The sequence below is a fragment of the Chenopodium quinoa genome, unplaced genomic scaffold (assembly GCF_001683475.1).
Source record: "Chenopodium quinoa cultivar QQ74 unplaced genomic scaffold, ASM168347v1, whole genome shotgun sequence".
Taxonomy (NCBI): Eukaryota; Viridiplantae; Streptophyta; class Magnoliopsida; order Caryophyllales; family Amaranthaceae; genus Chenopodium; species Chenopodium quinoa.
The window spans coordinates 189,139-206,796 of record NW_018742963.1 but is presented as its reverse complement, the minus strand read 5'-3'; the positions used below and the strand labels follow the sequence as shown (position 1 = coordinate 206,796).

At 39.0% G+C, this 17,658-nt stretch overlaps 1 protein-coding gene and 1 pseudogene across 1 annotated transcript; both read left to right on the top strand.

The window, feature by feature from the left end:
* The first annotated feature begins 9,784 nt into the window (after nucleotides 1–9,784).
* On the top strand, nucleotides 9,785–13,884 carry LOC110728861 (annotated as a pseudogene).
* Nucleotides 13,885–15,652: 1,768 nt separating this feature from the next.
* Nucleotides 15,653–16,852, top strand: LOC110728860. Its single transcript, XM_021908532.1, has 2 exons — nucleotides 15,653–15,961; nucleotides 16,130–16,852. Exons 1-2 carry the CDS (start codon nucleotides 15,653–15,655, stop codon nucleotides 16,850–16,852), a joined length of 1,032 nt encoding a protein of 343 aa, XP_021764224.1.
* The last annotated feature ends 806 nt before the right edge of the window (nucleotides 16,853–17,658 follow it).

Sequence of the window (17,658 nt, the reverse complement as noted above, 5' to 3'; positions counted from 1 at the left end):
CACTCAAGCAAATGAAGAAATCTGTATTCTGACAAGATTTATGTTTCATGCTTGATTTCTCATTAATTAGGATAAGCAATATAAACACTTGTATACATAGCATACAAGAAGTCTCCCAGTGTGAGAGTTGAGTTAGGAACGACTCAAGTGATAGAGCTTTCCTCTCGATTTCAAGGAATTTTGGGATCGATTCTCATCACTCGTTCTTGTAACTCTATAAAGGACATAAGAAGGAATCGTTCTAGGATGATGAACTCTATAAGCCCATGTTGCATTCTCATTTCAAGTCCAAAATGCTCTCATGTAAAGGAGCGTAATAGAGTATAAAACATATTCCTAAGCCTCAACCATCATCAGATTAACCTTTTAATTGAGATGGTCATTTAACACATAAGCTATTGATCTATCAAAATGATCATCCGATTTCAAAGCAACACCATTTTAGTCCCATATTTGATCGCTTAGCGGCTCTATCATATTCCTTGGACTTGTAATAATCTTTTCTTTGTATAAATACATTGAAACCATAATCCCTCATCAACTTTTTCATGGTTGTTGCCACCTTAAAGTAATTCATGGGTTTCGCTTGGATTTTGAAGTTCTTGTTGAATGATAATTCCTTCCGATTATCAATGAGATCTTTTTTTTCTCCTACATCGATATATCTTTTAATTGTTGTTTTAATTTATTTACTTGTGCTTATTTTCATTTTCTTACCTTTTTCTTTCGGGCTTTATAAGGATAATCACTGTGTTATATCTTAGATATATTTTGTATTATCATGAAGTATTATCTTTTACCAAAACCTATTTAGTCTAGGACTCTTGGTGTATAAATATTGTATGATTGATACATTATGAGAAGGGGGAAATAGATTGATATTAATTTAACATGGTATCATAGCCAAGGTTAATTCAATGGAAAAAAAAAACAAAAAAACAAACAAATCAAGATCAAGAAACCAGATTTTTTTTACGATCATCATGACCAATACAAACACCGGTTAGGTGAAAAATCGACGATTGATCTCACATACTTCCTCGGCTCTAGTGATGCTCCGGGCAATGTCATTACTCTCGTTCAGTTTCGTGGAGAAAACTACGATGAATGGGCGAGGGCGGTGAGAACGTCACTAAAGGCTAAGCGTAAGTTCGGGTTTATTGATGGCTCGGTGGTGCGACCATCTGACCCTGCAAAACTGGATGACTGGTCAACTGTGCACTCCATGTTGGTTTCATGGCTAACTAACACATTGGACCCTTCGGTTCGAGCTACCATTGGAGATTATGATGATGCCCAACTTCTTTGGTTTAATCTTAAGAATAGATATTGTGTGGTGAATGGCACAAGAATATGTCGATTAAAGAACTCTCTGAGTTCTTGCAGGCAGGAGAAGAAGGAGGCGGTTGCTTCCTATTTTGGACGCTTATCGAAATTTTGGGATGAGCTACACACATACCTCACGGTCCAAACATGCTCGTGTGGTTTGTGTACTTGCAACATCGTCTCACAGGTGGAACGTCTGCGAGAGGAAGACCATGTGCACCACTTCTTGCTTGGTCTGGATGATAAATTCGCATCAATCCATGGGCAATTGTTAGCCCAAGAACCCTTACCCGGTGTTAACAAAGCTTACTAGCAAATAATACAAGCCGAAAGTATTGCTGGAACAGAATCGAAGGCTGATGATGCCACTAGGCAGGACATGGCAGCAACGTTCAATATTAATTCCGATACTCGTCGTCGTGAGGGGAAACAAGATAATTCCGATAAAGTTTGTGACCATTGCGGCAAAACAGGTCACGTGGAGTCAGGCTGCTTCGAACTACATGGTTACCCCGAGTGGTGGGGGGATAGACCTCGTGGTCGTGGCTCAAATCGTGGCGACCGGGGCGGAGCACGTTCTTCAGGACGTGGAAGGGGGCAGTCCGGTTCTGGCACGACCCGAGCATACAAAACTGGTGGTTCCTTATCAAGGACCAACCAACCTGAGGGAGCAACAACCTCCGACGGTGCGGCTCTTGCGGGAGTGACACAAGCCCAAATACAACAACTTCTGGATCACTTGCATTCGCTCAAAGGTAAACTGCATGGTAAGCATGACTGGATAATAGATACGGGAGCTTCGAACCATGTGACATGTGACCATGAGTTACTTGAAAATATAGAGAACGTTACACATTATCCGCTGGGATTCCCGGACGGAAAGTCAGTAAATGCCTCATGCATTGGTTCTGTGACCTTGCAAGGGGGTTTAACTTTAACAAACGTTCTTTTCGTACCCCAATTGAACTGCAATTTAATTTCTGCTTCCCAATTATATGATGAATCAAATTGCACTTCGCAATTCACTAACAAATTATGTGTTATACAGGACCTAGCGACGAAGAAGGTGATTGGAGCGGGTGATCGAGTTGATGGACTGTATTATTTCCGAGGAGTACCAACCGTGCACAAATTAAAAGCAACTTCGACCGATTCTTTTGAGTTGTGGCATCAACGACTTGGGCATCCCTCGGGAAAGGTTTTACAACATCTCCCGTTTGTTAGTAGTAATTCCTTTATGCAAAATAAATGTTGCGATGTATGTCCACGAGCAAAGCAACACAAGAGTAGTTTTCCTAAGAGCGATAATAGGGCTAGTTGTAAATTTGAACTAGTTCATATAGATTTGTGGGGACCTTACAGGACACCATCGTCTTATGGTGCTTGTTACTTTTTAACTATAGTGGATGATATTTCTAGGGGTGTGTGGACGTACCTTTTAGATAATAAAACAGATGTTGCGTGTTCTTTCTTGAATTTCGTGGCTTTAGTTAAAAGACAATTCTCTTCTGAGATTAAAATAGTTCGTACTGATAATGGAACAGAATTCAATTGTTTGTTGGATTATTTTCGTACGACTGGTATTTTGTTTGAAACCTCATGTGTAGGAACCCCACAACAGAATGGACGTGTTGAAAGAAAACACCAATATATTTTGAATGCAGCACGGAGTTTGCGTTTTCAGGTTAATCTTCCCATCCGGTTTTGGGGGGAATGTATTTTGGGTGCATGTCACTTAATCAATCAGACACCATCTAGATTGCTAGGATGTAAGACTCCCTTTGAAATTCTCTTTAATAAACGTCCCACATATGATCACATAAAAAATTTTAGGTGCCTGTGTTACGCCCATAACCAAAGAAGTAAAGGAGATAAATTTGCTAGTTGGAGTCGTAAGTGTGTTTTTTTGGGGTATCCTTTGGGCAAGAAAGGATGGAAGGTTTTAGATGTTGAAAACGGAGAGTTATTTGTCTCCCGTGATGTGAAATTTGTTGAGGAGGAATTCCCGTTTATGGCTAGCGAAAATAGTGGTACTCAAACCCTTAGGTTACCTCATAGTCAAGCACTTGGGGATATAGGGTGATTTTGATGATGACTACGAACTTCACAGGCAACCGTCCCCAAACAGAGCTGCTGCCACAGATACTGCACCGGGTACAGCCGACAAACAGGCACAGACCAGTGCAGAGGAAGCCGTTACTGCACCAGAATTTGCCAGCGTGGACAGCGACCTTGAAATAGGTGCAAATAGCTTTGCTTCTACCTAGGTTTCCAGCCACATCAACGATCCAACATTGGGTAGGGGGATGTGCCAGAAAATACCCTCGGTAAAGCTCCAAGACTTCATCACAAATCTCACAAATAAACACAGTCCATCTCAAGCTCGTATCGCCTTCGTAACACCACCTTCTTCAGGTATTGCTTATCCTCTAACACATGTTATTGATTCTCACAAATTTTCTGAAAAGCACAGAAAGTACATTGCAGCAGTTATAGGTGGGAATGAACCAAAAAATTTCAAGGAAGCCATGAAGCATGCTGGTTGGAGAAAAGCTATGGCAGATTAAATTTAGGCTCTCCAGGACCAAGGCACTTGGGTTCTTGAGAAGCTTCCCTCGAGAAAGAAGGCCTTAGGAAGTAAGTGGGTGTTCAAAGAAAAAAATGATGAAAATGGAAACTTCAGCGTCTGAAGGCACGCTTGGTTGTATTCGGTCATCATCAGATAGAAGGCTTGGACTATAATGAAACCTTTGCTCCAGTCGCCAAGATGGTGACCGTTAGTACTTTTCTTACAGTTGCAGCCATAAAAAATTGGGACATCCATCAAATGGATGTACATAATGCCTTCCTTCACGGTGACCTAGAAGAAGAGGTATACATGAAAATTCCTCCAGGTTTTAATAAAAATAACTCTGAAAAAGTTTGCAGCATGAAAAAGTCGTTGTACGGCTTAAAACAGGCGCCTAGATGTTGGTTTGCTAAGTTGGCTACGACTTTAAAGAAATATGGGTTCAAGCAAAACTACTCTGATTACTCCTTATTTACACTGAAAAAGGAGAATGTTCAGTTGAATGTTCTAGTCTATGTTGATGATCTGATAATTGCAGGAAACAATAAACAGTCTATGTCACGTTTTAAAGAATACTTTCTTGGTTGGAAGTGGCATGGAATAGACAGGGAATTTTCGTTTCACAACGAAAATATGCGCAGGACATTATTTTTGAGTCAGGTATACGGGACGATAAATCTGTTTAATTTCCGATGGAACAAAACCACAAGTTGGCCCTCGCGTCTGCCGACCTCTTGTCTAACCCAGAAAAATATCGCCGCTTGATAGGGCGTCTTGTTTACCTAGGAGTGACGAGACCTGATCTAGCTTACTCTATACATATTTTGTCACAGTTTTTACATAGCCCACGGGTTGAACACTGGATCGCTACTCTCCGTGTTATCAGATATCTTCGGCATAATCCTGCGCAAGGTATCCTGCTGCGCTCAGATAGTGAATTATAGTTACATGGTTGGTGTGACTCGGATTGGGCCAATTGCCCGTTGTCTCGTCGATCGTTGACAGGGTGGTTCATGCTTTTTGGCTTGTCTCCGATTTCTTGGAAAACCAAGAAGCAGCCCACAGTTTCTAAGTCTTATGCAGAAGCAAAATATCGGGCAATGGCTGCAGTAACGTGTGAATTGAAGTGGTTAAAGCAGTTTTTGAAAGATCTAGGTGTCGAACATAAAAAGGGAATGAATCTTTACAGTGACAGTCAGTTCGCGCTGTATATTGCTCAAAACCCGATTTTTCATGAACGAACGAAGCATATTGAGATAGATTGTCATTTGGTACGGGATGCGATTACAGAAGGTATTATTGCTCCTTCATATGTTTCAACAACGGCACAACTAGCGGATATTTTTACTAAAGCTTTGGGAAAGTCTAAATTCCAGGCTATTCTTGGCAAGTTGGGCATTTGCAATGCTCCCACTTGAGGGGGGGTATTAGGATAATCATTGTGTTATATCTTAGATATATTTTGTATTATATTGAAGTATTATCTTTTACCAAAACCTATTTAGTCTAGGACTCTTGGTGTATAAATATTGTTTGATTGATACATTATGAGAAGGGGGAATTAAATTGATATTGATTTAACAGGCTTTAATGTCGCTAGATTAAATTTGATCATTCTTTCTTATTTGTAAATGTAGAATCTTTTGATTTACTTCTAAATTTCTTATTGCTTTATTCTTGTTTTCCATCCTGAAATTCATGAATTATAAGTATTATTCTAGGTTAGAGTTTGGATAACTCACATTATATAGTTATCACATCTACAATATTATGGAATTTTTAAAATTATTTCGAAATAAAATAACTTTTAACATGCATCTTTTATAACTAAAACGTGACTGGTTGATAACCTGTTTCATAAGATAACCTGTTTCATAGGGTAACCGGTTTTCACCTCGTGAACAGCCCCCACCCCTTCAACAGTCCTATCACTACCACCTCATCTCCCATTGCATACATCCTCACCTCCACTAGCCACGAAAACCCCACCCACAGTTACCCCGTCGACTACCACCACCTCTCTCCTTAAAACCCCCACAATTCTAGCCCCCCACTGACATGACCGTCTCCCTACTTCGAAGTAGTTCGAACCCCACGACGACCACCTTTCTCTTGGGATGGTTTTGGGGTGGTTTAATTTTTAGAGGGGTGGAATGGTTGAACGTCGGTTGCGGGGTGGGTGTTGGGGTGTATGCAATGGGTGGTCAGGGCTAATGGGCGGCAAGTGGAGGGGAAAGGAGGGGATCGGACAAACCCGTATTTGACCCACGCCTGCCCAGGGTTTGGGCCCCAATTTGTTTAGATCTTAAGTCTAGTGTATTAGTTATAAGTGTGTATGATGTAATAACAGTGTTTTGTGTGGCCTAGTGATATGATATAGACATAGTTTTTTTTTTTCTTCTTACTCATATATAGGTCATGAGTTCGAAACCCATATCATTATTTTTGCTTATATATTAAATTACCTCTTCTTATTTGATCGTTAATTATCTTCATCAAGACATACATTAAGTTTTTTCTTTCTTTATCTTACAAAAAAAAAAAAAAAAACTTAAAATTCCACCAAAGACCGAATGAAATTAGATACAAAATACAAAAATACAATGTATAAGTTATTATTCATACGTTGACTTATAGAGAAATATTTATCAATTAGCTTACAATTTTAAGTATAATTGCACCCCAAAATTTTGTCAAAAAAGCTAAATTGCTAAGTTTTAAAATTATGCAAACAAGTGATCAATTTCATTTTTAGAGAGGGTCAATCACTATGTTATGTTAGTTTTATCTGACGACATTTGTATCTATAGAGCGTTATCGATGATCCAATTTATTACTTTATGAATTTTATATAGGAGTTTTTTTTTTTTTTTTTTACTTTTACCACCAAAAAAAAAAAAAAAATTGTTTTTAACTAACAAAACTTATAAAACATTTATTTTACCACAAAAAAATTCTAAAATTTGTTTTTTACCACCTACCGTCATGGAAACCGTTAAATTTAATGGTGTAAAAAAAAATTCTTCGATTTTCGTGCGCAAAACATGTTCTTTATAGGTTTAGGAGGGCATTTTGGCCCTAAGGACCAATGATTGAAAATGCCCCCCTAAACCAATGATCGAAGGCATTTTGGCCCAAAACCAATGATCGAAAATGCCTTGTTTTGCTTGTTCAATGCAAATCGAGGTATTTTTTAGAAGGAAAAACGAGCCATTTATGAACATTTTTTCCAGTTCTGACCTCAAAATGGATTTATTGGGCCAAAATGCCCCCGAAAACCACTAAAGAGCATGTTTTTGGCACGAAAATCGAAGAGTTTAAAAAATTGCGTTAGGTTTACCAGATTTTTTTACTACAAATGGTAAAAAACAATTTTTAAGTTTTTTTTGTGGTTGTTGACACCTAATTGTGTAGAAACCTGGTCGTGTCTCCCCAAAAAACAAAACCTAGTGATGAGTATCTTTCACGTCTTTGATTATCGAGTTAGATGAAGAGTTGGAGAGTCTCGTGGGTCCACCTTACCTACGACCCAATGATCATGAGGAGGGTCCAATACCTTATTTCCAATCCTAAACCAATTAGGATTCATTAGGATCTTATAGAATCCTCTAGAAGGTTCTAATTTATCCTTTCCGAGGAAGATGAAGATTAAAGAATTTATATTGAATAAAACATACGATAATCCTAATCCCGGTCAAAACTAAATTTTGTGCCTCATAATTTTTATCCAAATCTTGGATGATTGGATAACCCTTTAAATTATCTTTCCAATGATATATCATAATCCCAATTCTAATTAGAAACGGAAAAGATATGATGAAAATACCAAACTCTATCCAAAACTGACATTGTTCCACTATTTCAATCATATCTTAAATTCTACAAAAGATATCAATTTGATTCCAATTGGGTTGGAACGTAGACTTCCAGAGCTTTTCAACATATATTATTTATCTTATTCCGATTTCTGGATCAAAAGTTATGATAAAAACAAAAACCGCAAACTGCAGGACCATCGCACCGCGATAGTACCATCGCGCTGCGATGGACCTGGCGCGCCGCGATACCCCTATCGCTCCACGATAAAAGGAGTTTTATTTTGATTCGAATTTGGATCTTTTATGATCGCTTCGACCCTCTTTTTTCCTATAAATAAAGGTCGTATCATCCCGTTTTCAATCACCAAAAATCATCATCAATACCCTTTCTAATTAATATCATCTTTTTCTTGATTTTTCATGTTCTTAGCCTTAGCCTAAACACATCCTTAATACTTTTCCCAATCAGCCATAATACTTCCTCTGCGAGATTCGAATACTCCTTTCCCTTCTCGATGTTGCCTTCGACCTCAACGTGAAAGGTTGATAGTTCTGAGGGTTTGGTCCCAAATCTATATTTCAGTTATTATTTGATTTATTTACTTTGTTGATTTAATCTTTCTTGAAGTTACTAACGTGTTTATTGTTTTAATAGTAAGAAGGGAGGAACACCAACGTGCGTAATTCAATTACTTAGTCCTTGATTTTGGAGTAGAAATCATGTTAGGATGTTATTTTAATTTCTAGTATCATATTGGGATATAATTTTAATTTCTAGTATCATGTTAGGCTGTTTTTTATGATTTCTAGTATCATGTTTAGACTAAAGCTTTGATGATTATTATTAGTGACGTGCTAGGATTTGTTATTAATCTGTTTAGTATCATGCCTAGGATCTTGCCAATCATGTTTGATGATATTATTATGATGATGCTTGTTGTGTCAATTAATTATATGTTGCTTGATTATTCATGATTGATTGTTATTGCTTGATCATGCCCCTTTTTGCAAGTTTAAAGGGAATTTGTACTTGAAATCGCGCCTAATAAGATAAATAATAATTTGATTTAGGCTTAATATAATTTAAATTCAAGTGATCACCAATAATAGATTTGGATTGTGCATTAATAACCAACCAATGTAGATTAAATATGCTTAGGATTAACTTGATGTATGTATATTGATCGAAAAGCGCACATGAATATCATAAGAATTAAGTAAAGGCCTATTTAGGGCAGGTTCAATCTCTTTTAGGTTGTATTCGTACCATCATACCTGAATATCCAGTCATGGTTTCGGACCACTATAGCGTTAGCGATCTCCGTGCTTGAGAATGGGGTGTAACTTTCGCACCCGTGAACGATTTACAAGTTCCTAAAACTTGTTGGCGACTCTTCTATCTCTAGCTTACTTCCATTGGAGCGCCGCCATGCCTAAAAGCATGAATATAGTGGGGCTCAAAATGTTGAGTTTGAAAAATTTCCTACAGTTTTTTACGACTCCAGTGGGGAGGATTTCTAATTTTGATTCCTAAAATTTATTTTGGCAATCGATTTAGAATGAGTGGATGAAACTTGAAAGATTTTAGATAATTATTGTGCGTAATTTTGATTAACATTGTGGCATAAGCATAAAAAGGTTCGCATTTGAAAGATCATCCGTAATGCGTCAAAAACAAAGGAATTTACACATAGGAAAAGCCGGAAGTATCTTTCACAACTAAAATTGAATAAACATTACGAAAAATCGGAAAGAGCGTCGAACATAGAAACTACCGCGACGCGTTGGAACTGTCACGAGAGGACAAAGTTCATCGCCAGACGGTACGACAGCTTTATCGCGGCGCGATAGATCTGTCACTGCGCGATGGCCTCTGTTTTCTCGCGCCGAGTTCTCACGACATTGCGCCAGAAATTCTGTCTTCGTGTTTTGCCTGATTCTAGTACTGTTTCGACGATTTTACTTCCTGATTGAGTTTATTCGACTTTTCTGAACCCATATGTGTTCTACATATGGTCTTAGCCCTTGGGAATTCACGCTCCATCCACCCTAATGAACGTTTCGTGCAACAATGGGTGCATCCGAATTTGTGAATTCACCAAACCATGGCAGCAAGTTTAACTTGCGGGGTCTCATCCATCGTGCCAACCCTTCTAAGGTAAGGCTTCTGTACGATACATCCGGACTCGTAACCATGGACCCTCTTGAACACCATAATCCTTGACCTTACATACGTGTCCTCACAAGGTGGGTTGGAGGCGGTTTTGGTGGAAAGGCCATAAAAGTTGTGCCTGTGAGTATTTTGGTCTTTAAAATTCGTGATTTTATTAAATTTCCTTTTCGTTTCATTAAAGCATTTGTGCTCTGAAATTCTGAATATATGTTTTGACAAATCTGGATGTAGGGGGGTATTTTTGATAAATATTTAATGGCCAATTCGGTGGTCAAAAAATACTAACCTAGACTTGCTCAGTGCATGACTGCACATAAATAATATATACTACTAATTAAAAAAAAATAGGAAAATTCATAAGATACCCAATTATGATGTCTTGGATTTTATCAGTAGCTGGAAAGATATTAAATGCTGAAAGGCTCAGATTTTATTAATCCATCTCAGATTTAATTAATCAAATTTGGTTCATATAGCCGACCCCATTGATGGGATTAAGGCTTTGATTGATTGATTAATCTTAGAAAAAAGCCTGTCCTTTCACTTAAGAAAATATCTGCATTTTACTTCTAGTTTTCCACCTCCACATTTATTTATTTATTTATAAAACGATATTGAATATCTTATAGATTGCATCAGCTTGTGCATTAGCAGCATACAAGCTTCGTCGTCCTGTGAGGATGTATCTCAATCGCAAGACTGATATGATTATGGCTGGAGGAAGACATCCTATGAAAATCACTTATAGTGTGGGATTTAAATTGAATGGGAAGATCACAGCTTTACATATTGAGATTTTGGTCAATGCTGGTATATCAGTAGATTTTAGCCCAGAAATACCCTCAAACATAGTGAATGGACTTGAAGTTACAAGACAAATCATACAAGTAAATTATGCAAGACAAATCATACAAGTAAATCGTCAATGCGAGGTCCTGGTGAGTTACAAGGAGCATTCATTGCTGAAGCCGTGATTGAACATGTAGCTTCTTCCCTTTTAATAGATGTTGATGTTGTTAGAGACCAGAACTTCCACACCTTCGATAGCTTAACTTTGTTCTGTCCGGAGGCTGCTGGAGAGCCGGGTGAATATACTTTACCCACAATCTGGAATAAGATAGTCATCGTCAAGCTTTAACCATAGAAATGAGATGGTTAAACAATTTAACAGCACTAATATTTGGCGTAAAAAGGGAATTTCCAGGTTTCCCATTGTGCACGGTGTTTCACTAAGATCAACCCCTGGTAGAGTCAGCATATCCGGGATGGGTCAATTGCTGTGGAAGTAGGAGGGATTGAGCTTGGTCAAGGTCTATGGACTAAAGTAAAACAGATGGCTGCATTTTCTCTGAGTTTGATCAATTGTGCTGGAAGCGATGATCTTTTGGATAAGGTACGAGTAATACAAGCAGATACATTAAGCGTGGTACAAGGAGGGTTTACTTCAGGAAGTACTACTTCCGAGTCTAGCTGTGAAGCCGTAAGAATCTGCTGCAATACTTTGGTTGAAAGATTATTTCCTCTCAAGGAGAGTACAGGAAAAAATGGGGTCGATTAACTGGGAGACACTTATTTTTCAGTTAAGTACTTGTTCAAGATCCCCAATGATATCCTCAGACGCACAAAATATTCTTCATAATTTTGGCTGACTACAAGTAGGGAAATTCATTACTTAAAAGGCCAAATGATGAATCACTACAGCTTTTGTATTGTAACTTTTTCCATCACAAGTGTGTTAGTCTCTCTGCTTGTTTCTTTGCTGTATACTGTCAGTGTCAGCCAAAATAAAATTGAAGTTTCTTTGATGTACAATAGTTAAACACTTCTAAATCAGTAATAAATAAGTTTTTCGCACTAATCAAATATTTTGAGCAACATGGAATCATCAACCAAGCATAAAATGTGAGGTCGGTTTTTATATGATGTTGAATAAAAACCTCACAGTTCGTTAATTGCAGGCAGGCTTACAATCAGTAAATTTGTCGGCTAGCACCCTTTACAAACCTGATTTGACTTCCATGCAATATATGAACTACGGAGCTGCTGTTAGTGAGGTAAAATTTGTTAAAAACAGCCTTGTATAAGTCTCTCCTTTATTTAAAAGCAGCTTTACATATTGATAAACTTATTATACAATTGCCCTTCTCAAGCAAGATTCATGCTGCCTGGAAAGAAGTAATAAGAAATCAAATCAAGGATTACCTGATTCTTTTTTCCGAGGACTATTTCTTATGATAATACTTTTCTTCTACAGGTAGAAGTGAATCTCCTCACTGGAGAAACTACTATTTTGCGGTCAGACATCATATATGACTGTGGACAGAGTTTAAATCCTGCTGTTGATCTGGGACAGGTTTATTTTAATTATCATCCTTGTAGTATTGCTTATAGATATGCTTAAGATATAAAGACTTTTGATACATTTATAATTCATGTGTAAGATTCATGTATGAACTAATTTATTCTAAAACTTGTGCACTGATTTCCCTGCTGGGGTGAATTACATCTTAACCGGTTGTGATCTTACTTGACTCGCCTTCCTCTAGTTGATAGTTAAAACATCCAATTTGTGGCATTTTTTACAGATAGAAGAGGCTTTTGTTCAAGGTATCGGCTTTTTCATGCTAGAAGAGTACCTAACTGATCTTGATGGTTTGGTGGTTTCTGATAGCACATGGACGTATAAGATCCCAACAATTAATACCGTACCAAAACAATTAAATGTTGAAATTTTGAACAGCGGACATCATCAGAAGCGTGTTCTATCATCTAAAGGTATAATTATACAACAGTGAACAGTGTGCCTTTGTGATATCCCCACCTCCTTTTCCCCATAAGAGCGAGAGAGATTAGTTAAAACCACACCTTATGCCAATTTGCACATATCCATAGGTTATTGTAATAACAAAAAACTTCTCTAGGACAGGATAGAATAAAAGCTCTAGGAAAGGATAGATTTAAGAGAATGGGTAAAAGAGGCCTCAAAATTGTACTTCGTAATTTCTCTAGGGGAAAGGATAGAAATAAAGCTCTTTTGAAATAAAAAGGGAACATAATTAATAAAGGTGTGATCTGTGTACTTTGATTGCGTTAAAACTTGTCATTTTACTTCTGTTTGGTTTGCTTGCAGCTTCTGGAGAGCCACCATTGCTGCTAGCAGCATCAGTTCATTGTGCAACAAGAGCAGCCATCAAAGGAGCGAGAAGGCAGCTTGCTTCTTGGGGTGGCCATGTTGATCCTTCTTTGTTCCAATTACCTGTCCTTGCCACCATGCCTGTGGTCAAGGAGCTCTGTGGCCTTGACATTGTTGAGAGGTACCTGAGTAGTTCACCTGCTAACAAAGTGACTGATTCGCAATAGCCTTTGTGCAGGTCTGCATCACGAACCTTTAGTTATGAAATATCTGTAGTTGTAAGATAAAACCATGTATAAACTGTTGTGCCTAAATTTTCATCACAGGTTCACTTGCTCGCAGGTTACTAGGTTGCAGGTTACCATAAGGCCAGCAATCTGATTCTAATTACTTAAAGGAAATTAGATGAAGACCTATCTAAGGAATATTCCAAGAGTGTCTCAGTTGAATGAGTCAAAAGGAAGTGTCGAGAAAATCGGAACCATGAGCCTCAGCTTACCGTTGGTGAAGACCAATTCAAATCTTAGCGGATAAGTGCGCAAAGAGGATGGCGAGGAAATAGGAACTACCTCAGCCCACTAGCTCTAGATTCCACGGAATCCGGAATGGAGTCGTTGAAGCCTTTCAAGATGATTCTTTCATTATAAATAGAGAGATAATCTTAGTACAGAGGCATCACGAATACTCTAGCCTTAGCATTTACAGCAATTAACAATTATTAGCAATCCTTAGCATCATTACAATTTAATTTCTAACCTAGAGTGCAATTGTATTAACCTATCAACCTAGTGGACTGGTGGACTCATTGCCACCCGGAGTTTTTACCCTTATTCCTGGGGTTTTCTGCGTCATCAATTTATGTCTCTTCTCCCCTTTCCCCTTTGCTCGTTCTTTGCATACCTTTCATTTTGATTTCCAAAACCTGCATTGTCATTTGCATCTTCATTGATCGAGCTTTTGTCTAATTGAGCCTGGTCTTATCTGGCAGTCAAATTTTGACCTAAACAGTTTGGCGCCGTCTGTGGGGACACTGTTAGATCATCTTATTAATTTCATTTGATTTTTCATTCATCATGGTTGAGACTCTCGATCAAGATCCTATCATGGCCAAAATCGTTGAGCAGTTGCGGGAAACTAGAGAAGAGCTGAGAGCTGCCGGAGAACAAAATCTGAAGCTTCAGAATGAATCTCAATCTCATCAAGCATCATTAGAAAAGTTGAACAAGGAGCTTGAAGCTGTCAAGAGCAATAAGAGAAGAAGGTTCAAAACCGATGATATTCCTCAATTCTCCCTGATTTCATCCGACGAATCTGAAGGAGAATATAACGTTCTTAAGAAACCTGAAGATGAGTCAGGTGGAAACCATGTCCCCATGACCAAGAAAGTGGCAATTATCGAAGCCCAGAATCGGAAAATGTTGAAGCTCTTAACCCGGCTGCCAGGTGCACCAAAACCTGTAGCCTACGAATCTCGTGATGGATTTGCTGAATCCCCCTTCGTGGAGGAGATTGCTAAAGTCAAAATTTCCACGAAGTTAAATATTCCAACCTTCTCTAAGATGTATGATGGGATCATTGACCCTCATGTCAGTACAAGCAAAAGATGTGGCAGCTATCAATTCCGTGGGAGCTTATTGAGCCCACTATGTGCAAGTCCTTTGGCGTTACATTATCAGGACCTGCATTCCAATGGCTAATTAATTTAAAGATTGGATCTATTAGCAGCTTCTCTAGCTTGGTGAATAAGTTCTATCAGCAGTTCACAACCAGCAGAGAGTTGGAGAAACAGAGCAGTGACCTATAGCGAGTCGTCTAGAAGCAGAATGAGACGACCAAGCAATATTGGGATGGGTTCAATAGAGAGATGGTCAACATCATGAACTGCGATCATTCAACTTCTATAGAAGCATTCCGTAGAGGCCTCAATTACCATTCCAAGTTATATTGAGTTGACCAGATATCCTTGTGCCTCTTTCGAAGAAGTCAGAACCAGGGCAATGGTCGAGGTCCGTGTAAAAGAGGACGAGCGGGCAAGAGGCCTGGTCGAGATAAGGCCAGTTGGGTATTTCAAAAATCAATATTCTGGGCCTAGGCAGAGTAACTGGCGTGATACTCCGAGGCACAACAATGTAAGCAGTGTGTCAGATTCAAAAGTAGGAGAAGGCTCCAGCAGGTCGGAACCAGAGATCATCCTGACATCCATTTGTACGGGTTCGATATCGATATAGTTGGAGTAGTCAATGCTTTAAAGGAAATCGGGCAACCTATAAGGTGGCCCAGAAAGAGCGACAAACCGGACCATCAAAAGGATAAATTTAGGTGGTGCGAATATCTTAGAGATCATGGGCAAAGGACCGATGAATGCAATGGTTTGAAAAGGGAGGTAGCCTGGTTGCTCAAAAAAGGTTACCTAAAAGATCTCCTAGGCAAAAAAAGGAAAGGACCTGAAATCAAAAGAGAAGCCCTGCCAGGTCCGCCAGCTTCGCCTCCCAGTGTCGTAATCAGTGCTATAGCATGAGGATCTAGCATAAGTGGAATGACCTATTCCAATGAAAAGAAGATAGCAAGGGTCGGTATGTCAACTTCCAGCATCCCTCAAACCTATCCCAGTAAAGAAGAAAAAGCGTTAGATAATGAAAATAGTATTTAACGAAAGTAGATTCAATGAGCCAGAGCATCATGATTGTCTAGTTATCTCCCTCCATGTTAGTCATTGCTTAATGAAAAGGGTGCTGGTAGATAATGGAAGCTCGACTAATATAATATTCAGAGATTCCTTAGACCAAGCCGAGTTCAAAAAGTCAGATATCATCAAGAGGTCTACAGGTCGGTTTAATGGAGAAGCCATGAATACCCTAGGAGAAATCCAGTTGCCAACCTTGCTGAAAGGCGTCAATATGATGCACAAGTCTTATGTGATAGATTGCAAGATTGCCTATAATGTGATAGTGGGAACCCCGTGGATCCATAAAATGAAGGCTATCCCATCAACCTATCATCAACTGCTAAAATTTCCAAGGCCGTAGGGGGTAGCAATAGTCGAAAGAGATAGAAAGCAAGCCAGGGAATGCTATCAGATCGCTATGAAGCCCCATGGGCCCTCAATCTAGAAATTACCACAGAATCCAGCACCTGGACGCCTAGATGAGCTGCAATTAGATGAAGTGGTGCTGGATGAATCCAAGCTTGATCAGATAGTCAAGATCGGAGCTGCATTACCTGTGGATCAAAAAGAAGCCATCATAAAGTGCTTAAAGGAAAATTCAGATTGTTTTGCTTGGTCTCATAGAGACATGAAGGGAATCAACCCAGAGATCATTACTCACAAGCTCAATGTAGATCCCAGCACGAAGCCGGTGAAGCAGAAGAGAAGGGAATTTGCACCAGAGCATAACCAGATTATAAATGAAGAAGTGCAGAAGCTGCTAGATACCAGAAAGATAAAGGAAGTCAAGTATCCAAATTGGCTAGCGAATGTGGTCGTCGTCAGCAAAAAGAATGGAACCTGGAGAGTCTGCATCGACTTCATAGATCTGAATAAAGCATGCCCTAAGGACCCGTTCCCCCTGCCTCATATAGATTCGATGGTAGTTCCTAAAGCAGGGCACGAGCTTTTCACATCCATGGACGCGTATTCAAGTTACAATCAGATTCTAATGCATCCAGATGATCAAGAGAAGATCACCTTCATGCTACAAGGTGATGTCGTTTGGGTTGAAGAATGCTGGTTCTACATATCAAAGACTAGTCAACAAGATGTTCAAGGACCAGCTGGGGGACACCATGGAGGTCTACATCGACGATATGTTGGCAAAATCGAAGAAAGAAACTGACCATGTAGACCACCTGAATGAGACTTTTAGCATGCTGAGAAAATACGGGATGAAGCTGAATCCATCTAAGTGCTCATTTGGAGTATCTGCAAATAAGTTCCTAGGCTATGTAGTAACGCAAAGAGGAATCGAGGCTAGCCCAAATCAGGTATGTGCTATTATTAATTTGTAATCACCTAGAAATATCAAAGAAGTTCAGAAATTGACAGGCAGAGTAGCTGCATTAAATAGATTCATGAGGTCATCAGATACATGTCATTTGTTTTACAATGTTTTAAAGTAAAATAAAGGTTTTGATTGGACTGATGACCACGAGAAGGCCTTACAGGATCTGAAACTCTATTTAATGTCGCCTCCTTTATTATCAAAACCTGCTGAAGGAGAGTCTTTACAACTTTACCTTGTTGTTAGCACTCAAGCTATAAGTGCTATCTTGGCAAGGGAAGCTAAAAGTCAGTAATTACCTGTCTATTATGTCAGCAAAACTCTCCATAGTGCTAAAACCAGATACTCATCACTTGAAAAACTGGTATTATCACTAATAGTAGCTTGTAAGAAACTGCATCGTTATTTTGAAACTCACCTAATAGTGGTGAAAACTAACTACCCTACAAGGTTGTGCTACATAGACCAGATCTGACAGGTTGAATGAGCAAATGGGCAATCGAACTAAGCGGATTCAACATCAAATATGAACCAAGAACGGCTATAAAGTCACAATCTCAGGCTGACTTCAGCCTTGACCTAGAGCAACAAGCAGCCCAAGAAGTGAAGCAGATTACCTAAGTCGCTAACCCTGGACGTTG

What these genes read in the sequence shown, in the direction of transcription:
- LOC110728860 (XM_021908532.1), top strand. Translation starts at nt 15,653, where the DNA reads ATGAAAATAGTATTTAACGAAAGTAGATTCAATGAGCCAGAGCATCAT. An exon ending in ATTGCAAGATTGCCTATAAT is followed by an intron (nt 15,962 to 16,129) that starts GTGATAGTGGGA and finishes CCCTCAATCTAG; the next exon opens with AAATTACCACAGAATCCAGC.